Below are 23,606 nucleotides of genomic sequence, written 5' to 3' on the forward strand. Positions count from 1 at the left end.
GAAGAAGACATATAAAACTTAATTTTTTTTAAAGAGAAAGAGAGGGAAGGGTGCGTTTCAACTGTTGCAAAGAAAATCTAGTCCATATTAATTTCCATATGGATTGATGCATGATTGGCAAAACATTTTATAGCTTGATGCTAAATGACTTCTTTTATAGCTCCAAGCCTTCAACTCCCCAAGTAGTTGTCTGACCAAAACAATAAAAAAGTTCAATGGCCCCGTGTGTCATTTCCCTGTGAATTTTGGGTGCTCGATAGACTGATCAAAAATATGCATGCCCGGTGCTCCATAGACTGATCTGGACGATATCAATATAGAATCCATGGAAAATTTTCCAGTATGATTAACATTTATAGGTTAATCATTGATTTTGGTCAAAAAAAAAACAAAAAAGTTTCTTAAAAAAATTAAAAGTCGTAGTCGTTGCTATCTTTTCGAAGTCATAGTCAACGCAACTGCAACCAAAAGAATTTGACCTGAAGTAGAGCCCATTAAAAGCTGCCTGGTCTATTTGGGCCGAGGACCTAAGAAAAATGTCCCTCACCTCATTTGATGACAAGATTTCTTTACAAGAAAAAGACCAATAATTGTAATACCCAATTTGGAAATCTGGGGCCAAGCGATGCAGAGTCCAATTCATAGCTCACATTTCCTAGGCTCAATCTGGATTACTCAACTCAAATCAAAATTGGTTTTCAACCTTAATATTAGTCAAGCACGGCTCCGATTTAGTCGGGACTCAAATCTAGTAACTGAGGTTGAAATCTGAGGAATCAGAGATCTTAGATTTCTCTAATTCCTCGACCTCTTTCTGTTTCTTAAATCCTATTAATTTTTTTTTTAAAGAAAAAGAGTAGGCATAGGAGTTAGTAAACATGTCCGTCCAATGGTTAAAATCTGATGCCATCCATATATTAGACAAAATGGACATTTAAATCCAGTTTGAGCAGCGACATTCAAAGAGAATTGTTTGTTTGTGCTACTTCTTCACCCACGGATAGCAATCCATTCGTCACCTGATTTGATTCTCATCTTTACGAATAAAAACCAAAATACCAAAAGAGAAGTTGTTATAGACAAATCCACTCTAGAATTTAAGTACTGAAGTCACTATAGTATTATAATACAACAGTTCTGGGGAGGGGAACATATACATACGCCCCTATACCTATAGTACAGTATAGTCCTGCTGACAAACTGGATACGCAAATGAAGGAGGACAATTAGCGAAAGTGGAGAAGGGACCTACACAGGAAAGACATTGGGGTTTGGCTAGCGAATCAGCACACGCATTTGCTCCCCGAAACACATGTTTCGACGGAAGCTGCTTGGAACCGAACCTGCAAAGAGATAGATTGACATCAAAGGAACTTCCAGTGTTGTTAGAGTTGAATAAGTCGACAAAATCGGAACAATCAACAGTCTTCAACTGAATATTAAGATTAGGTGCAAGTTCCAGCCTGAGCTTACCAACCATTGGACTTTGGTTTTATGATTGGGAAAACCCTCCAATGAATCAAGTTAAGGGTTCAAATTCCGCCTACTGCACTACATTAAAAAGGGAATAGAGTGCTTTTAAAAAAAAAAAAAATTTCAATCCAAAAGTAGAGTAGATTATTTACGTTAATTAGGAAAGAAAAAAAAAAAAAGGAGAAAGCTTCATTCTGGCCTTCTCATTTACAAATTTCCCTTCTTATTCCGTGGCCCTTTGAGATTCCTTGCATGCCAATGTCATTAGGGCCTATATGTTTGACAACAAAAGTGTCAAAAGATCGGAAACTCTGATAAAATAAGAATCATTAGAACATTTTATTTGATTCATTAGCATTACAGCACCAAAAGAATATGTACTTGCTCTCAATTTTACATATGCTTCCAAAAGTAGGAAATTTATTTACTCACACCTAATTAAATTAGGGTAATCTTTCAATTTTCTTTTGGGTTTTGGGTTAGTCTTTCATTATTTTTTTATTGGTCTACCCTAAGCCAAGAAATTACTTGAAAGAAATGGTTGCTTTCTCTGGCAAGTAGAAACTAAGGTTTTTTTTTTTTTTTTTTTTTGTTGTTGGGGGGGGGGGGGGGGGGGGGGGATGATGAAAATGACAAACGAATCTAATATGTTTTATTCGAGTGAGCAAGATGATAATTCTGCAACAACAAACTACACTAGGCAAAAAAAATGGCGGTTAAAGTTATGCTATACGTAACATCCAAATGTATTGTCCTTTTACTTGAATAATTAATGGTTACTCAATAATAATCTGCTTCAATGGCATGCATGATTACAGCTACAAGTATTTTTAGCGTATAGAAGACGGTCTGGGGGCCAGATTAGGGGTGCAAACGAACCGAACTCGAGTCGAGCTTTGGCTAATCGAGCCGAGCTCGAGTTAATTTTGTGAAGCTCGAACTCGAGCTCGAGCTCGAGCTCGAGTCAAATTCGAGTCGAGTTCGAGCTTAAAAAATAAAAAAAAATAATTATTATTATTTTATTTTTAAAACATAAAAAATAATTTTTTTAAAAAAATGAATAAAACAATAATTTTTTTAACAAATAATAAAATATTAGAGATATATATGTAATTTTACTATTAAAATAAAAAATAAAAAAATATATAATTGAGCTCGCGAGCCGCTCGCCTCACGAGCCAACGAGCTTAATGTTTTTGAGCTCGAGCTCGTATTCGAGCCGGCTCGCGAGCGGCTCGATTCGCGAAACACCCCTAGGCCAGATAACTAGCTCAACCCGTTCCAGAGAGTGTGGATCCTTGAGTCTTCTTTACGCTTCAACCAACCAGCTATCAGCTTATGGACCGACCTTTTTTTCTTTTTTTTTGGGGGGGGGGGGGGGTGGGGGAAGGGGTACCATGCAATGCAGTACTAGGTTTTGAACAAACTAGCTCAAAAAGAAGAAGCCAAGTTGTCATCTAAAGCTTTCGTCGGTACAAATAGTCTTTCGATGTAAATATTCCAAAGCAATCAAACGGACCTTAAGCGTTGATCAACGTAATGCTGAGAGGAAAAGTAAAAGCGCAGAGCTGGAATCCAGTCGAGTGTTGATCTTGATCCATCCAACTCAAACACAATTGCTGCCAGTGGTTTTAATGCAATGGACTGTGGCTTTGATTCATTGAACAATGGTGCGCTGAATTCCTTTTTTAATTGCAGCCTCCAATTGTTTTGGAAAAATTGAACGCTAAAATTGATCAAAATTGACATTAGACGTACTTCCAAAAAATTTCTATATCTTACCAACTAATCCTACAACACCGGATTGATGATTGCAATCAGTGGGGACGGCTGTTGAAACCACAAGCCAACTACCGTACTGATAAGATAGAGAGTTTCCTCTCATTTCGGTCAGATCGTTTTACATGTTTATAAAATCGGAAGGTTTCCTTTCCACTGAAAATGTTCATGCATCGACTGACTATTGGAGATGCTCTTGTGGCCAAGCACAAAAGCAAGAAAATATAAAGAAGCCACGTGGATGGCGTGCCGGCTCGAAGAGGATACAATGCTGACCGATGCCATGTTGACTTCAATTTGTTCCTTTTACTGTGTGTATATTTATGTATATACACGTATGCTTGCACACGTCAATCGATCAGCATCCATTTTTTTTTCATCGGTGATAATAATATTTATATAATTTATTTTTTTTTTATTCTAAGAAAAGGAGGAACCTAACCTATGGAATGAAGTCATAGAAGTAGTAAGCCACAAATACTGACCCGTAGAAGGCAAGATTTGAATTCTTGACTTTTCACCCGTAACCAATACTTAAAGTCTTGGTATTGAATCGATCATCAGTCTTGGAATGATTCATTCCGACTGTTTATCAATTTTCTTCTCCAAATCACTGTTGCTGAACACATTATAAAAAAAAACCCAGTTAATAGTTGATTCATTTGGAAAATGATATTCACATTTGAATATTAGCATTTTGCATTCCAGTCCAATTACTCGATAATATACTTTCAAAAAAAAAGTGTGAAAAGTTAATTTGAGAGTGCGGATATCACTTCTTAATACTTTTTTGTTAAGAAAGCTTGTTGACATGTGTCCTTAGGAGTTTGAAGTAGGGCAAGAGGGCACGGCACGCCAATGTAAGTCCGCTAGAGGGGCGGCAATGACATAAAATGGAATCAAAATTGCATTTTATCAAATCATTTTTTGTGGGGCAGAAACTGTGAATTTTTCAAGTTTTGAAGTGGGTTCATCACAACCAATCAGTGTACGCACAATTCAAGAATAAAGAAGCCATGGGGGACACCGCGAATCTAGTTGGTACATCCATTACTAATCTAGCTTGAATTGTTTAATCTTAAGCTAATATAATCAAGGTGGTTGAGATCAACTTGGAGCAGCATGCACAACAAGTTTTATTGTAGCGGCAGTGTAAAAAATTCTTATTTATTGACCGACTTTTGGTTTCTTTAAGCCGTGAGTGAAGGAAGGAAATAGAAGAGCGTTAAAGTTACCGCCAAAACTCATTAGGACAGTCAAACCCATTTTCATTACTGGCAAAATTGTAACTCCCCAAAGTCAAATGTTTCTATCCATTTGTATCCATCCATTAACAACGCCAAGACTACTAGAAAACCATTAAATAGCTGCATGTGATTCTGATGTTCCTGAGGCTATTTTTTTTCTTCCGAAAACTCAGCGGCCGCCCACAGGCACAGCTGGCCTTAACCAACTCTAGTACCGGTTGAAATTTTCTGTGTCACTACTCGAGTATGTCAAATTCAGTGTCAATCCCACTAATCACGTGATGGTAGAAGAAATTTAAATAAACAACATATGACAAATTAAATAAATAGGATACTTGGCATAAATATAGAAGTGACACTGAATTGTCATTAGAAAAGTGGCACTGAGGATCCTGTGTGCTCTAGTACCACCGGGGGTGCTGTGACTGAAACAAACAAACTTTTTTTTTTTTTTGATGAATTGCTAAATTTTCGTATTAGCATGATACTACTATTGTTAATTAAAGATAATTATCTAACTTGGGACCTTTCAGCCGACTTTGAGTGAGATGTACTTTGAAAAGTAATTCTGGTAAAATGTTGAGTACCAGTAGTAATACTTAAAGGAGGAGTAGAGTAGTTTTGGATTATTTTAACAATTTTTGGTGATTCCTTTTAAGAGCCCTTTTTCTTTAAAAGATATTCATCACACAATGGATCTAAGGTTTCTGTATTCGAGGGCAGCTTATAAAGTTTTCTGCATTAATAAAGGCGTAACAGTCCAAGCTTATGGGATAAGCATGAGAGACTGACCGGGTACCGGTGAAACCAATAGCCCACTGCCCAAGTTGAGCGCCCACAGACCGGAGCAGCAAAACCAGAAACCAGTCGTCTGTTTTCACTCCGCCCCAGAAGAGCTGGTTTCTTACTTTTCGTTGAACACGACCTCCCGAAAACCAGGAGCGAGCACGGTGGGGCCACCCCCGTGTGCTGTTAGTGGGTCCTCGTCCTCCACGATATGTGGCGATTCGACCGCTCTCTGACAACTCCACGTGCTAACCACGCGCTCGTGGTTTTTGTTCCCACTGCCACTTGCATGGCACTTCCCCCAATGCTCCCTCAAACTCCTCCACCTGTGTATCTTTCCCTTCCCCCACTAGCATTAACTTTCTCAAAATTCCCATTTATAGGCTTCAGGTGACGCCTCGTTTACCGTGATCAAGAAACTCCCCCCACTTCAATAATGCTTTTTCAAGCAAGTGGAATTGGGGCAGGGATGAATTTGGATTGGTTGGATCGAGAAAGTACGAGCAAGGGAGTTCGAATCCACTTGTACTAATAAAAAAATTTAGAAAAAAAGCAAGTGAGATTGGATTTGCAACTTTGGAACTACACTTTTCGGGTCAATGCCAATATGTCCCTCAAGTATAATATATTTTGATATGCCCTTTACAACTAATTGCAATTGTAATTGGAATTAGAAATGAGAGAGTGTAAGTGAAATATCTCGTTTTCAAACCCTTCTACTTATATTAAAAGAAAAGGTGGAATCAGAAAATTTCCTTTAAGAGAACTTCAATTAAATCGATAAGTATATAATATAGAATATTTTTCATTTTCTGTAGGAGCAAAAAATTAAATTTATAAAAAAGATTGAAAATTTTAAATTTTAATGAAGAAAAACTTAATTTGTTAAAAATTGGGAACCATCCCTACTTCTGTCTCTAATTATAATATTTTTTATACTACTACAATTTCTCACACATTATCAAGCTTAATTTCCTTTGAGAATTCTGATCCAACAAAATCACATGTCTCGTGACTTTCTTCCTTTTTGGACCGAGGTTAATCTTCCTTTTATCAATTAATTATTATCCACAAAAGAGTATATAAATTCCTATGGAGGTTGATCTTTTTATTATCTGATGATCTTCTTATTACATGTGAACAGGCGTGCTATGCCAAGATAATGTTTTCTTTACGTTAGCTTATTCAAAATTGGAGTTGGGGCATTCCTTTTGTTTGAAGAGAAGACTAAGAATGCGTTTGATAAAATGAAAATATGAAATCAAAAGTTTAAAATACGAGATCTAAAACTATTAAATTACTTAACTGTCAATTATTGAAATACTAACATTTAAGCGTATTTTGCATTAAGTGATAAGTGAGTAACTAATCATTTATTGTTTTGATTAAATTTTATCTAAGAAATTCATAACTGTTAAATTAATTAAGATGTTCTATTTTTTTTTATCTTCAAGCACTTCTGAACATTTTAAAATTTGAATATATTAAATTTAAGTATTGAATTAAGTTATCAAATATTTGTTGAGTGTTTTGATTTAAAAATAATAAGATTTGTTATATATTTTTAAGTGAAAAACTCTTGTATTTATATATTGGATTTGTTTCAAATCAAAGCATGCTAAAGTCTTGTGCTACCAAAATTTTTAGAAATAATGCAGTAAGTTATAAACTGATTTGATCAATGTATCATAATTTGATAGACCTTACTGAAACATTTGCAAATTACATTCAGTCCAAAGGGGGCATGTTTGCAATTAACCCTTGATTCCATAGCCCTTGGCCTTGCTGAGGGAGGCAACTTGGCAAAAACATACCAATGGGGGGACTCTATTGGAATCTGATGATTGGGAAGTGAGCACACGCGGCACCAGTGCAAGTGTTATTGTGAATAGTTAGTTCAAGGTTTCTTTTTTTAAAGGAAATTTGAGCGAAGGTGCAGCCCCCAATTCCACGAATATGGAAAACCTGGGGTTTAGACTACCTCTATTTTATTTTTCTCCATCAAACAACTGCGGCCTCTAGTAATGAACTAGCTGACCGGTACCGCCCCAATTAATCCCAGCGGCTTCCCTCCCCAGCATACAGGCACGATACCTCTTCAACACGTTACAACTAGTCCTCCTATATATCTCGCCCAAGTCCTCAAACTATTACTTACCTCATTAAACATCATCTCTTCTTCTCCCCTAAAAACTTCTACTACTACTCATCTGGTATCTATTTCTTGTCTTTTTCAAAAAATTTTTTTTTGGGGGGTGGTTCAATCTATTATTTATCAGTTAGGCTGTTAAACGTGGAGTGATCATCATCAGCAAAAATGCGGATGAGTTGCAACGGATGCAGAGTCCTCCGGAAAGGCTGCAGCGAGAACTGTAGCATCAAACCATGTCTTCAGTGGATCAAAAGCCCCGAGTCCCAAGCCAATGCCACTGTTTTCCTCGCCAAGTTCTACGGCCGCGCCGGCCTCATGAACCTCATCAACGCCGGCCCTGAACACCTCCGACCTGGTTAGTTCACCTGCATGCATATATGTTTATATATATATATAAATATATATATATCTACGTGGCATTTTATTTTGTAAACCTTTTTGGCTAATTTAAGCTCTTAATTCTGTACAGCGATATTCAGATCATTGTTGTACGAGGCTTGTGGAAGGATCGTGAACCCGATATATGGATCGGTCGGATTGCTGTGGTCAGGAAACTGGCAGCTTTGTCAGAACGCTGTGGAGGCTGTTCTGGAAGGAGCTCCGGTGAGCCAGATTGAATCTGAAGCGGCTGAGACCAACAATGGGCCTCCTTTGAAGGCTTGCGACATTAGGCACGTGAACAAGAATGAAAAATCAGAGGGGTCGGGTGGTCTGCACCGGGTCAGGACCGGGTGCCGGTTCAAGAGGTCCGCGGTCAACAAGCCGAAGGTGGTAGCTAAGGGTTGGGTGGGTTCGGGCGATGATGAATCGGCTCATGAGGAGGGGAACCGGTCCACCAGCCATGAGTCGTCGTTGAGCCACCAGTCTGAGGCTGCAAGGAATGTGGAGGGAGAGAGCCAGGACACAGAGAGCTTGGCTTCTGAGGAGACGGGTGAGGCCGAGGCCGGGGCTTTGGAGAGAGCGGAACCGGAGTTGAGTTCAGAAAAGGACGAGCGAGCCGGGGATGGCGAAATTGAGCTGGAGCTAACTTTAGGATTGGAGTCGACGCATTCAAGAACTCATGGCGTCAAGGCGAAGGAAGTAAGCAAGCGGATTCATGAGCACGCTGCTTTTTCGGTCGACGGAGTTTGCAGGATGGAGCTGGGGTTGGACTGATCGGCTTGAAGACTTGATCAGAAAGCCGGGCGGTTGATAGTTTTGGTGGCTCGTTCATATCAAACTTCTTCTTCTTTTGTCTTATTTGTTTTGAGGAGTAATATTTTTGTAAGTTGTACAACTTTTGCTTTGCAGCAGGTTGGAGTCTTTTTGGGCTTTTTGTTTACCTTTTTTTTTTATTTTTTCACTTTCCTTGACGTAAAGAGAGAGAGAGAGAGAGAGAGGGGGTGGGGGGGGGGAGTTGTACAGGGATGAGTGAATATGTACGTATACACAAGGGTATAAAATGGGTAGAAGGAAAAAAAAAAATAGACAGACGGCTTGCTTTGCAAGAAAATCTTCTTCAAAGCCCGTAGTCTTGTCTTGATTACGTAGTAGAATATTTATTTTCCATCATTATTAGTTTATTTATTACTAATTCATGTCTGAACAAAATCCTTTACTATCTACCCATCGATGAAAGAATCCTTTATTTATTATCTAATGTTTATTTACTTGAAAAAGTTTTCAACCTATTGATGCATCAAGTGCCCGTGGAAAAAAGGGCAGTTTATACTTGGTAACTAAACCATCGACAGGTCATCTGATTACCGTGAAAATGCAGAGATGATTTGCATGGAAGTTTATTTTTTTTTTGTTTTTTGGATTGTTTACTCTTCTTACAGAAGCTTATGGATTTCCTGGCCTTGCGTCCTTCTTTATGCAATACATTGTACATGGGGCAAAGTTCTATCCAAGGTTCGTTTGGGTTGTAACTTTTCAAGAGTTTTTTTTGAAAAGAAATTGAGATAACTACTCAGAATAGCCTATTTATACAATTTTTCAAGAGTTTTTTTCGGTTTTTTTGAGAGGGAGGAGGGGGGGGGGAATTGAGATAACTACGGAAAATAACTTATTATTTCTTTCCAAATCTTTTAATGTTGCAACTTGCAAATTTGTGTAAAGAAAATTAACCTTCTTATTTTTATTTACTGTATTTTCTACACTTTACTTCCCTTTAGGCTTTCCTAGAAGTCCACGTGTACAAGCAAATCAACTAAGTGTACAATCAATTGGATAAGTCACTGAACCAAAAAAAAAAAGTACGGATCATAAATCTAGTGCAGAAAGAACTCTTCATTAGGTGTCAGAACTTTCCTGTGAAAAATGAGAAACCTTTTTTTTTTTAAAAAAAAAAAATATATATATATATATGACTATTTTCATCGAGCGAAAATTATGTCGATTGCTCATCCATGGACAAAAAAGAAGTCTTTGAAGTAGAAGCATCCCCTGACAGTGCAAGGGGTAAATAGGTGTAAGTTTCTTCTTAAAAGCAAGCAGCACTGCTTCTTCATATACATCAACTCTCCCAACGTTGATCTGTTTGGATTGTGAATTATTAGAGATATTTTTACTGTAGCACTTTTTGTGATGTGATGTATGTGAGATAAAAAGATAATTGAGAAGGTAAAAAGGTGTATTGGAAATTATAATGATGATGTAAGCAAATAAATTTGGAGAAATAAAGCCCAATCCAAACAAACCTACAAGAATGGTTTAAAGTGAGTGATTAATTTATAGTTTGGCCCCGCTTAAACCATTTATATGTCGTAGTATTTCAATTTTTTGGAAACTTTTTTTATCTCTCAATTTGAATTGTTCTTAGCTGGGGACATTATGGGGTAAATTTTGCCATTTTACTTCATGGATATAACATTATGGAGTATAATTTAGTGATTAGGATTGAAATCTCGATGTCCAAATCCTCCTAGTTTCTTGCCGTGTTTTAAATCCCATCCTTTTCCCCCGCTGTAATTTTTATTTTTATTTTTCTAAATAGCATCCTCATATATGTTTGCCTAAGTAGCCTGCCCCACATATATATATATATATATATATATATATATCCGGATCCGGACTATCGTTTACCCGATTTTCCGGGAACCCCAAAGATCCATTTGCCATTAATACCAATTTCCATTTCTATTGGCCCATTAATAGCAAGTTATTGGACCCACGCCCACTGCGCATCGACGTAAGTAAAGCAAATTGCAGGCCAACCAAAGCCCTACTGTCTCTTTCCCTTTCTCCCTGTCCGGCCTTTTTCCCCGTTTTCAGACTACACAACACCTCAGTGGTTTCTTCTGGTTCTCCTTTCCAAAACCAAACCCCATGGAGCAGGAGCTCAGCAAGCACCAATCCCCTCGCCTTTACCACCAAAAATACACCTCAAAACCCTCACTCAAAAAACACCGCATTTTAGAGTAGGAAATTTAGTCCGACTCCTTCGTCGACTCCTGGGTACGTATCCTAGTTGGTGTTTTTATTTGTTATTTTATTCTTCTTTTTGTTTTAAATAATTTTCACCGGTTAAGAAAATTAAACCTAGCTCCTCGCAAATGAGTTGTTCGATGCTGGTTTATGGATTTCCCCCCCCCTTCTTTTCGTTGTTAGCTTAGAAAGTGGGTAATTATCTAAAAGCTCAGCTCAATCGAGCATTGGTATTCTTCCCGTTTTGCAATTTGAACAGACTATTTGTATTTATCTGCTCTTGTTCATTTTAATTCGAGCTTTTTGCATGAAAAAAAATAGAAAATATAATAACTCTAGTATTTAATTGACTTCACAGCCGTTGGAATCTAAAATTCTGCCCTTTTTGGGATCATAGGGCGAGGCTATCGCCAAATTAATATTACTTGGAATTCGTTTATGTTTGCTGTCCATAAATTCTTTCGCAACGGTGTGCGAGAAGCCCTGGAGGTTTGAAATGTCCATTTGACGGTATACATTTCGGTTTTTGGTTTTTGTCACTTAATCGGTTAGACTTATAGACGCGAGTGCAGCTTTGATTCTGTTAAGAAATCGGGCTTCTATTACTCTAAATCGACTGATAAGCTATGAAAGTATGGTCAGTTTACAGCTGGATGATTTCGTGATATGGGCGCCTGATGCTGATCATTAGCTTTTTTTTTTTTTTTTTGTATTAATCTATGCGAAGAGCTAATTTTATCCCCTTCTTGCTGATGTCGATGGCTTCCTTATTAACAGGTTGTGCCACTCGAATAAGTTTTGCTGTAAACTCATACCCCAGAAGAAAAATAAGTAACTTTTGCTGTAGCAGTTGTATATTAGTTGAATCATGGATGGAAACAGGAACAATTTTCTGAAGCAACGGCCGAGCGCACACTTCAAGAAAAAAGCAGGTCCTAAAAAAGGAAAATGGCATAATTCTGGCCATGAAGAGTCCTCTGAAGATTCACTTTCTTCGGACACTGTTTACCGGATACTTTGTCAGTCTAGGAAGATAGGTAGTGTTATTGGAAAAGGTGGTGGTATTATCAAAGCCCTGAGAGAGGAGACCCAAGCGAAGATCACAGTTGCTGATGCTGTTCCTGGATCAGATGAAAGAGTCATACTTATTGTCAGTCCTTCCGCAAAACTAGCAAGAAGACAGAATGCTGACAAGGATGTTGATGATCAGGATACTGATTCAAAAGAGCATCTGATGGAGCCCCATTGTGCAGCCCAAGCTGCTCTCTTGAAAGTTCATGACAGAATCGTCGAGGAAGACCTGGGCGGGGCAGATAATGATGACAAAAATGAAATCGTGGTCACTGCACGGCTTCTTGTTCCAAATAATGTGGTTGGATGCCTTTTAGGTAAAAAAGGGGATGTCATACAGAGATTGCGTGGTGAGACTGGTGCCAGCATACGTGTGCTTCCAGCAGACCATCTTCCTTCCTGCGCCATGAATACTGATGAATTGGTGCAGGTAAGTCAGCTTTGTTTGGGAGGATTCCCTCTCATTTGTTTACTTGTAATTTCTTGCTTACAATTTTGTTATTCACCAAATTTGCATGAATATGAGCTTTTTCTTTACGTGAAGTTCAGATATCATGTGTGTGACTGGATTAGTCAGAAATTTGTCTTTGGCTGTTGTTGCCATGTCTTGTTGATGCATCTCTGCATGTATGTGCTGTAAATGTCTCGGTTCAGGATCATTACCAGATGACCATTGTATTACTTTCCTACTTCAAATCTCTTTTGGCTTGAAAACCAACGTAAAAAATGACAAAGAAATTCCAGATCAATCCAACTACAGCTTGATCAAACCCAATCAGCTTTTACTTCTATTGACGAGCGAGAGGGAGTGAGGGATGTTAGTCAAAACATGTTCAAGAAAGGGTGAGCTTCGTGTGTTACAGAGAGATGTCCCTGGTTGAAACTTACAACTTGTTATGGGGGACCTATTGTAAATGGTAATGGCTGGTGATATCGAGTCTTCAAGCTCGGAGCTTACTGTGGTCTTCGACTTTAAGTTTCTCACTTTATCTGAGATAGAAGGGTACTGGGTTCTTCTGCCATAGTTAGGAATTTGTCAATGTCCTAGATTTGCATTTTCTTTAGGCTTCTTAGACTGGTATGGGTTTGAAGATTGTTGTATCCCTCTGGACATTTTTAGCTTCACACCTTTCCTTTCTTCAGTTCAGAAGTAGTATATAGTGTTCTCTCATTTATTTAGTTACAAACTTCAGAAGAGGGTTGCATGGTGTTTCCTCTGTAACTATTGATGTATACTTATTGTAGTACTCATCATTATCTTGTTGCATCGCTTTTTTGTGGTGGTGGCAGGGCAGTGGTTATTAACCACTTTCTTCAGTCTGACTCTAGTATATGGTGTTTTTACGCTCATTTCATTAAAACATAAATAGGTGGCTGGATGGTAAGGCCTTCTGTAACTTTGATCTGTACTTATTGTAGTACTCATATTATCTTGTTACATCCCCCTTTTTGGGGCAGGAGCAGAGGGTTTTTATTAACCTCCAGACAAATGCCTGTGAAGCTTCGAAACTGGGTCTTTCAGCATTACAGTTGAGGCGCTGACATGTGTTTGGGCTTTCCGTCTTGATGAACTACTTTACAATTCAAGTTTGTTTGTTATGTTATAATTCTTTTCTGTTGAGAAGAATTTGATGTGCTTTGATTTTTATGTACAAGCACATCGTGGTTTGTGAAAACAGATCAGATGCTACCATTTTGATCAATAATTGAAGCTTAAAAATGTCTTTTCACCTTTTTGAATGTATTTGAGTGCCTGTGGGATCCTTTTAAGTAGAAAGGGTTTCTGACATGATAGGTTTCTGCAGATATCAGGTAAACCTGCAGTGGCAAAGAAAGCTCTGTATGAAGTGGCAACTTTGTTGCATCAAAATCCTCGCAAGGACAAACTTCCTTTAAGTTTTCCTGCTTATGGTACTCAAGGTTTTCACCCCTCTGGTCCTCCCTTGGCAAATATGCCGCCTCCAGGAAATTTGACTTGGTCACAGCGTAACCATGATGACCGTGGTATGCCTATGCCATGGCCAGAAAGATATGGAAATCTGCCTTCTGGCATTGGAAGTGATTTTGATGCTTTTCCTCCTGTCGGTGGTGAAGAAGCTCCGTCGGAGTTTTCAATAAAAATTTTGTGCTCAGCTGCAAAGATTGGTGGAGTAATTGGTAAAGGAGGCTTCAATGTGAAACAATTACAGCAAGAGACAGGAGCTAGTATTCAAGTTGAGAATGTTTCCCCAGAATCAGACGAGAGAGTAATTCGTGTCTCCTCCTTTGAGGTTAGTAGATATATACTTCTGTTAATAATAGTAGCATACTGGGGTGATTGCTGAAGTCCATGTGTTTCAGGTTCTTTTGAATCCAAGATCACAAACTATTGATGCGATTCTTCATCTTCAAAATAAAACTAGTGAGTGTAATGAAAAAGGAGTTATCACTACACGACTTCTAGTTCCATCGAGTAAGGTTGGCTGCATTCTTGGGCAAGGAGGTCATGTTATCAATGAGATGAGAAGGAGAACTCTTGCAGATATACGTGTATTTTCCAAGGAAGACAAGCCCAAGTGTGCGTCTGATGATGAAGAACTTGTGCAGGTAAAGAATTGGAGCTTGCCCTTTTGGGATGATATACAATTCCGTGCACTTAATTTAATCTGGTCATTTGATCGGTTTGGACTTTTTTGAGCTTAGATAACAATTTTTCATTATTCAAGCTTATATGTGCCTCTGATAATTCAGATATCAGGGAATTTTGGTGTTGCTAAAGATGCCCTAGCCGAGATTGCATCAAGACTCCGAACAAGATGCCTTCGAGATGCAAATCCTAAAGGTGAACCTGCTCCTTCCAGATCAGTCTCCGGGTATGTTCCTTCAGGGAACTTACCAGGTAGAGACCCGCTCCTATCTGGTGGCATAAGAGCTGGCAGCTCGGGTAGATATGAATTTTTTAAGGTAGGGCTGTGATGTCTTTGCCCTGTCAAAGAATATGTTAGAATTTCTTTCCCAACTTATTTGATACAGTTTGGCTAGCATTTCTCCGTGGAATACTGAATACTCAGGCGATTACTGCTTAGCTTTTGTGTTGAGCATGCTGTTTCATTTATTGCTTTCTTAGTTCCTTGTTATTTGGCATGTGTAGTAATTTCTTTGTTATGCTATCCATCCCTATCGCACTTAAACAATATAATATGCCCTTGTATTGCATACCAAATTGGGTCATATTCGTTGTTCATAAATGTTTTGATTGTGTTTATGGCTCTGGCACGTCCTTTATTTGTTTGGGAAACTGTATTGTAGTAAGATGTTTCCTCATGAAATAAGTCCCTTGTTCTTAAATCATGATGATATTCTATTGAGTTGGGCCTTACATGTTGCTCATGAGTTGTACGCTTTGCTTGAAGGGCCGTGCTCATGAATATGAATCTCCACGGTATCCAGTCCCTCCAAGTGCTATGGGGTATTTCTGCTTCTTCGTTGTTTTTGATCCTATTTTATTAATTTAATCTGAATATAAAGCACTATTCTTTTAATACTTCAGATACAGTGATGCGAAGATCCATAACAATACTGTTGGTTCAATGATGGGACCTGGCAGGAGCAGTGTTGGTGAGGTGAGATTTCTCCTATAGATATATTGAAGGAATAGAGTTCTGTTCAGTAGGTGTGGTTTAACTTTAGCTTTTTGGCCTCTGGTTGAAGTGCAACTAAAATTAGATTGCAAGCTCTTTGCTTACAAATACATCATCACCATGTTGGGTTTACATCTCAGGTCCTAAGGGAGTTTTCCTGAATCTGGTTACCTTATTTTTCTTGTAGTTTTCCTTTCGTAATGCTTTACAAGTTCTTAGAAGAGTGGTTATTGTGCTCTGATGTAACGTTTTTATTGCTGTGAAAACAAATGTGTTTTGCTCAATTGGATCACATTATTATTACTTTAAGCTCTGTATTGATTGAGAAATGTGTTCTGTGGACAAAAAGAAGGATAATTTGGTAGATGTACTGATATGAGTATACATGCACTATTGCGAGAAACTATCTAGAGCAAATGACACATATTGTCACTAAACTATTTAGAATTCTCTATTTTTGTCGCTAAACTATTTAGAATTCTCTACATTATGTGAGTAACTAAATTTTTTATTCAGTTAAAACGGCCATTCAACTAATTAAAGCATACATTTTGTGACCAAAAGTTGTAAATTTTCATTAGTTGAGTAGCTAGAGGTGCAAGTCATTACTAGTTGAGTGACAGAAGATATCCTTTTTTTTATTACTCAAATGATTATTTTGGCTAAATAAAAGGTTTAGTGACCAAAACAAAGAATGCCTAATAGACAAGTGACTGTTTTTGTCATTTTCTCTATTTTCTACTGTGGCTTGATCTTGAGATTGAGGTTCAATATTGACCACCGAAGAGGACGGATGGATTCCATTTTCATGCTTGCTTACTGCTCTTTCCAGGCAGGATGTCATTTATACCAAGATCATGGCTTTCCAATGTGAATAATAGGCGTTACCACACTATGGTTTCTTCCATGACTGGGCATTTCATGTTGCCTTTCTGTTGGTGACAACTTTGTCCTTTAAAAGGACTAAACGGTTATCCACTGTTTCATGCTGATAGAATACGAATCATTGTGACCTATCATATTTTCTTTAGACATTTCATTATGCTTGTAATGTTAATTCTGACCTGAGGTTTTTGTCTGTTGAAGTGGGTTTACTGCCAATAAATTTGAGTTTCAACTGTGGGATTGGCTGCTAAACTGCTTTATTCAATCCCAGATTGCTGTCACGAGGTTGAAGCTTCAGGACTCTCTGTCTGGTCCTGGCCGTCTTGGCGACTTTTGGCGTTCTTCTGATCACTTAAATGCCGCACAAAGTGTGGTTCAGGCTTTTGGTTCGCCGGCTGGAAAGAGCAACAATTTTCAACGGGATCCTTATCAAAGTTATAGTGCACAACAGGGTATCTACCATGGCACTAATGCTTCACATAATTCGTACCAAAATCTCAACGCTCAGCAGGCTCCATATCAAAACATAAATATGCAGCAGGCCCCGTACCAGAACATTGGTGCACAAGGTTCTTACCAGTACTAATGTGAGATTTAAGCATTTTTTGTATCATAGGCTCGTTTCCTTTTGATAATTTTCTATTGTTGCTGGCTAACCAGTGCACATGGCTATAGATTTAGATTAGCATTGACATAGTGACATGAATTTCTTGTTCTTATCTGCCATACTGCTGTATTTTGGGACTATGAATTATACAGTCTCTTCTGATGTTGGGCATCAACTTCTTCGCCTCATCATATAATCTAGGACATTTTGTAGAACATCAGTTGCATTTTTTTTTCCTTTTACATAGGTAGGAGTCGTGGTTCTGAACTCTTTACTTCTGGCCAAAGGCATCCGTCTGTTTACCAGCTATGGGAACGTGCCAGTTTTATTTTGGCTTACATGCGTCAATGCTGTATTGATTTGTGGCGTTCTAGACCATTTCCGGTGTTGTGCCCTTTTATTTTTGCTAGCACGGAGGCTACATGCCATACTGGCAACAGTGAACTAGCAAATTAAAGGTTTCTGTAACAGTATTTGAAACCAGAATACTGGCAGAATTGTAGTTATTCATTGGAAAAACTTACTTTGCTTGTATTGTATTGTTGTAGACTTTTGTTCGAAAGCTAATGCTGTTTATTAACAAAATCTAGTTGTGGATGTGGATGTGTGGATTGATGTCATTTATGTCTGGGCTGGTTTTCATTTGCTTTAACGACTTGTGCTTGATTGTGCTGCTGATTAGATGTGGTTAAATCCAATATAAATAAAATTATTAATATTTGGAAGTAAATTTAGGAATAAGGTAAATATAGCCAAGCATGTCCCCATCATCTTGCTATTAAATAATTTTGTTCCCGTAAAATTTGGACATTTAAGCATCTTGTGGTTCGAGTCAAAGTGTGTATTAATTAAACTGGATCTACTACACAGAAACAGAATGGCAGGCACAGAGTGAATAATAATTAATGCATGAGAGTCCCTCAAATCTTTGCAAATTACTCAACTAAACTTGATAACATCTCAAGTACTTTTTAAAGTGAGTTATGTGAAGAAACTTAAAATGGGCTAAGTTAATCATGCGGAAAAATTAGTTAGATATGTTATTGGACATTTTTCATTGAGGTCTGCTACAGAAGTGTGAAGTTTAACAGCCCAATTTCTCCATCTCGGTGGTTGCTGGAGATGGTTTACTTCAATATGGTTCTTGTGGACCTCTCGTAGGTCGTAGCCCATATCACATGAGAAGCCCCGAAACCGAGATTGCATCAATATAAGCTTGCGCAACTTTTAGCCCACTGATTTCTAATATCGTGCAAAAAGATTCTAAAGTGAGGTTTTGGTTACGAGTCTAGCTGTGCTTCGGGGCTTCCTAGTTCCTATAAGAGGCAAAAAATTTTAATTACAATATGGCGTGGGTGCACTTTGGATATTTAATCCCTCTTCCACGAATTTTTTTTATTAGTATGAAATGTCTATTTTGTTCCTTAATTAAAATTATATAAAATATAAATTTATATTTCTTAAATTCAATTAGGCTCGATTGATCTCGAATTAAGTTCGTTTGGGTTCGATGAGCACGAACTCGATTTCAAGCTCAAGTAATGTAAAACAAAATCGAATTTGAATTCGATTTCAACTTTCAAGAGTTCGATGAGTTCAAAGCCTCGAACTCGAGATCCGGTCCAAATTTTTTAATTCGAGTTCAGGTTGAGTTCGAGTCCAAATTTATTCAATTTGAGTCAAGCTCGAACAGTGACTCGACTCGGTTGCATGCCTGTCCGCAATGGCATTTCTTTTTTCAGCCAAATTGTCCTATTGAAATTTATCCACCTTCTTGTTTGTTTGGATGTTTAGTCTCCTCATGTGGGAATGTGGATGCGCATCAATTTGGATTTGTCTAAGTAGGAGAAATGGATGCCAGATTGTAATCGAATCATATATTCTTTGACATGACATGCTTTTAGAAACCACCATAGTTGACCTCAACGCTTGATCGTCTGCATGGTACAAAAGTACGGCAATCAAAGTTCTAAGCTACCGTAAATGCAAGTCTCCATCATATTATTTGTGCTCCGCAAAAATGCAACCTTTCCGTCCACATTATTCCGCCTTTATCTATGGGTTCAGATTTAGGTAGAACATGTTTTCAAAAACTCAATGGTTCAAACTGTGCTACATATTAAGTGATATGACACAATTTGAACCATCAAATCTTTGAAAATTAGATCTATTCAAGTCCAGACCTTTCCTATGAGAATCATATGGTGAGTGGCACCTTTAAGGATAAGTTGTAGTAGAATTTTCTCCGAAGTAGGTTACACACTTGCGAGCCTAAGATCCAAATTTACATCATTGCACATATCACTGTAATTTATAAAATGTGCTAGTTGGACTACTATTTATTTGATTTATTGCGAGAAAATTTTGATAAGTCAAATTCCGATACTTACATTTCATGAATTTAGACCAGTTATTTCTCTTTTCTTTTTCCTATTTTCATTCAGAAGGGGAAAAAAAAATCAAGTCTACAATGAGTTGAACTTAATTATACGCGATTACCAGTACATTATATTGAAAGCTATGAATTTTGGTTGAAGAAACCTATTATTTGGAGTAATAGCAAGTGTGTTTGGTTAAAGTATTATTTGAAATATTATTTGGAATAATCACTGTAATATTTTTTGTGATGTGATGTATGTGAAATAAAAAGATAATTGAGAATATAAAAAGGTGGATTGAGAAATGTGTTTATGATACAAGCGAAATATTACGTGAAATAATTCAACAATCCTAGCATTTTCTGCTTTTATTTGGACACGATTCAAATTTTTCTGAGTCAAATCGATCCAATGATCCCCGGTTCAAAAAGCTTGGGTAAATGTCCGAAATTTCATGATTGCAGTGGAGTTTCTATTGAGATCGTCATTTTCTCGTGTGCTGGAGGAAGCTAGCTAGTGCTTCTCCAACTTGGCCACTCTCTGAACATATTGTGGTGTTAGATCAAAATGGTATCTGCTCTGATGCTTCTCATCTCCAATCCAAGCCCACTTAGTCTCATCTTCACTGCATGCCCACGCCACTAGAAGATCCATTCGACTGTTCTATCATCTCAATTCACACTTGTCACTTCACTGGGTGTTGGTTTTATTTTTGCGTCAAGAACGGTGGCGTACGTGCTCTATTTAGTCACCACTTGCGTTTTTAGTCTGGATTGAATTTGTTGGTCGGACAGCGTTGATTTGGCTTTCATGTTTAGCTAGCCCAGTGAGTAGAAACTGCATCTTGCCGCTCATGAATTCTTCTTCAGATCAGAAGCAAATGCTTTCTGCAGCTCCAAACCATGGTAGGGTGGAAATGTGCAATCCATCTTCTATTCAGCTTCTTATCCCATTACTTGTCCCACTTTTTATTATACTGCCATTTATCCTTTATAAACATTACATTTCAATTCTTTTTTAGTTCCTTAACTTCCAATAGCAACCAACTGGATTAAAAAAAAAAATTGGCTGAAAAACAGTATCCTATAGAAAAACAAGAAGTACAACAAAAAATTCATCGAAGTCCTATTTTTCTGTGATGTTTTACTTTATTTTAGGCTGTCGAATCTTTATGTTTTAACCCATCAGCAGTTATTTTGGAATTTAAAGAAATAAAAAAGAATTTAATGTGAATGTTTATGAAGAAGAAACGATAATATAATAAAAAATGAAATAGAAAGTGGGATAGATAAAAGATTCATTCCGATGAAATTATGTTGTTACCAAGTCACGCACGTGCTAACTAAGGTAGACTTTTGGGCTCAATGGAGGGATGGCAGGGGAATTGCAAGTATGTAAAAGCTTTTCTATTTTTTTTTTGGTAAATAAAAATTTAGATGAATTGTGCTCCGATCACCATCACTAGTTAGGACATGCCTTTGAGACTATAGATCAAGCGTCCTTACAGATCGCTCACCAACACTACCCTTACATCGATAGCGGATTTCGAATACGTGATCTTTTGTAAGGAAGTGATCTATCCTTAAAGCGTTGAATGCATATTCAGCACAATGTGGAATATGTTGGTAGTAGGGACTCTTGGATAAGATGACCGACCATCTAATGTGTGCATCCCTTGAATTGGTCCGACAGCAGTAGAGGCATCCGTCCATCGATATGTCTATTTCATTAGGATTGCTGGCCATCTTGCTTAAGTTGAACACTTGAGATCATGAGATGTATGTGAAATGCGTGGGAATAATGCTAAGATGTTGAAAACAATTCCTCAGTTGTAAATGCGAGGAAGATAATGCTCTCATTTTCTCGTGTCCATATTGACTAATGTAAAAGAATAGCAGTAGCAACCACCAAGAATTACCGGATTAGTGGAATCTCATGCACTGCCATTTTCACATAGTCCTCCCATTCTCGAAAGTTTAATTTCTCTTGGCGTAAATCCTCAACTTGTCTTGCGTCTCTTTTGTTGGTGGCCTCATCCATGGCCTATTCATCAGTCAGCCCTCCGACTTTTACCATGCATTGCCTTGCCCATAAAATCAAAATGTAGTGGGAAAAGTTTTAAGGTCGAGGTTAATTTTGTGCCAAAACTTTCTTAGCAACTGAATAACGGGACGGTTGACGGCACAAATTGAAAGAAGCCAGAGGAGTCGACCATTAGTATTTGAATGCTGAGTACCAAAACCATATCCAACGAAATCTTGGAAGATTGCTTGAAGAAAGTCAGCTCGCACTGAAACACCACCACCACCGACACATCAATTACCCCCCTCATATCCAAACGCCTTTCGATGGGCGTTTTGGAAGGTTTTCATCCTAACAATTACAACGGTTGCTAATTTGTCTTCTTCTTTTTTTTTTTTTTTTGACCTTTTCGTTTCTTCTGTCTTTGTAGGTTTTTTTTTTTTCTATTGGAGTTTAACAATAATATTTATCTGCGCTCCACAATATTTTCGCGCTCCTACTTGACCAATTTGGAGAGTGATTCACATTGCTATTATTATCTCCAGCATTTCCGCATCGACAGTTCAACTTCCCTCAATTCAATTCACAGTGCACAGCTCCCTCTCCCTGCCATTGAAACGTTTTACCATCTTTTACTTGTTCCCTTTGTCGCTCTCTGCTCCCACGTATCCAAACTCAGGTCGTCTTAGTCTTATTACACAAATTTCTACATCACTCAACATTGCCTCTTAATTCCTCAACCTCACGACCTTTTTGCAAACCTCTGGAGTCAAAGATTACAACGCAAGCCATGGCATTATGACATAGATTTGAGAGCAGCACCAAGCATTTGTATCACAAACACAAAACATATGTAGTTGCACATCTACTGGACACCCATAACCTAAATAAGTCCAGCACAAAATTTTCAGCTGGTATAAAATGTCAATTACATTTTCTGAGAATTAGATTCATCCGGAGTGATGATGGGTGAAAGGAAAGGATAAGGGAAGTTCGGTGGGGGGACAGAGCGTCGGGGGAAAATGTAAGAGGGCCCCTGAAAGAGATCTAATATATAGTACAAGTTGCCAATAATTTTGGTCCAAAAGTTTTAACTTGGTAGGTCTGGGGTCCGAGGACCAATAGCTCCTACTTTTGGTGTCGAACCTAACAGTTATCAGTTAGCTTGAGAATAGAAGAAATGGAAAGCACGTGGAAATAATAAAAAGGAAAAGTTAGAGAGCTTGGAATGGAGTCAACAGCTCTTGATGAACAGCAAATAGATTGAGGGATTGTTGCAAGGAAGAGGCATATTTATCCTAAAAGGTTTAAAATAGAAGTATTGGAGGGTGGGGCTACAAAATGAGTTTTTGTTCGTTCAAGTGGAGCTCTTTAATTAGTTCTAATCAATTAATATTAGATATGTCAAGTAGTTGGTCCGAATCAAGATTAAATTTTTTTTTTTCAAAATTAAAGCGCAAATAGCAGTAACAACCCCTCCCCAAGAAAAAAAAAAAAAGAAGATTGAGGTGGGGATGTAAAGCATTAAGAATGTGCACAAATGGGGGGACAACCCCATTATATTTGACTTTAAATTTTGGCAGCCCTAGATACTCGTTAATTTCATATGTCGCCCACTTTGAATCTGAAGCTTTATAACACATATGGGATGGACGATCAATCGATTGGACTGGAAATATGAGGTCCATTTTCACAGAAGAAAGAGTCTTCAATTAGCTGATACATCATGTTACTCACTCCATCCTATTTTGATAGTTCTAATTTTTTTTTCACATGTTACTCACTTTGTTAGAAAAACAAATTTAGATCGCTATTTTCTTAAAATACCCTTATACTTATTAAATAGAGTACAACTTTATATTCATTATTCATAGGAATTTGAATTGATAGTCAAAAAAGAATCGATCCTCATTTTACATTAGTTCACATTTTCAATAAAAAAGTTTAGCCGCCTAATATTTCATTTCATAATCAAAAAGTTTCATCAGCCTACTCCTCCATTTCATTTTCAATTTCCGCCAATAGTGCATTCAAATTCTTACCACCATGATTGTTTCAATTGAAATTATCAAAAAGTTTCAGCTGCCTAATACTCCATTTGATAATCAAAAGTTTCAGCCGCCTAATACTCCATTTCATTTTCAATCTTCCACCAATAGTGGATTCATGTTCTTCCCA

At 37.7% G+C, this 23,606-nt stretch overlaps 2 protein-coding genes across 2 annotated transcripts; both read left to right on the forward strand.

Annotated features, from left to right (window-relative positions):
- Window positions 1-7,232: 7,232 nt before the first annotated feature.
- On the forward strand, window positions 7,233-8,988 carry LOC113701124 (LOB domain-containing protein 41-like). Its single transcript, XM_027221633.2, has 2 exons — window positions 7,233-7,792; window positions 7,907-8,988. Exons 1-2 carry the CDS (start codon window positions 7,603-7,605, stop codon window positions 8,590-8,592), a joined length of 876 nt encoding a protein of 291 aa, XP_027077434.1. The 5' UTR covers window positions 7,233-7,602; the 3' UTR covers window positions 8,593-8,988.
- Window positions 8,989-10,735: 1,747 nt separating this feature from the next.
- Window positions 10,736-17,243, forward strand: LOC113702074 (KH domain-containing protein At4g18375-like). The gene is made up of 8 exons (XM_027223038.2): window positions 10,736-10,875; window positions 11,623-12,346; window positions 13,722-14,186; window positions 14,257-14,502; window positions 14,647-14,859; window positions 15,309-15,364; window positions 15,446-15,518; window positions 16,693-17,243. The coding sequence occupies exons 2-8, from the start codon at window positions 11,714-11,716 to the stop codon at window positions 17,005-17,007; spliced, it is 2,001 nt and encodes a 666-aa protein (XP_027078839.1). The 5' UTR covers window positions 10,736-10,875; window positions 11,623-11,713; the 3' UTR covers window positions 17,008-17,243.
- The last annotated feature ends 6,363 nt before the right edge of the window (window positions 17,244-23,606 follow it).

This window comes from Coffea arabica, chromosome 7e, assembly GCF_036785885.1.
Source record: "Coffea arabica cultivar ET-39 chromosome 7e, Coffea Arabica ET-39 HiFi, whole genome shotgun sequence".
NCBI classification, from domain to species: domain Eukaryota; kingdom Viridiplantae; phylum Streptophyta; class Magnoliopsida; order Gentianales; family Rubiaceae; genus Coffea; species Coffea arabica.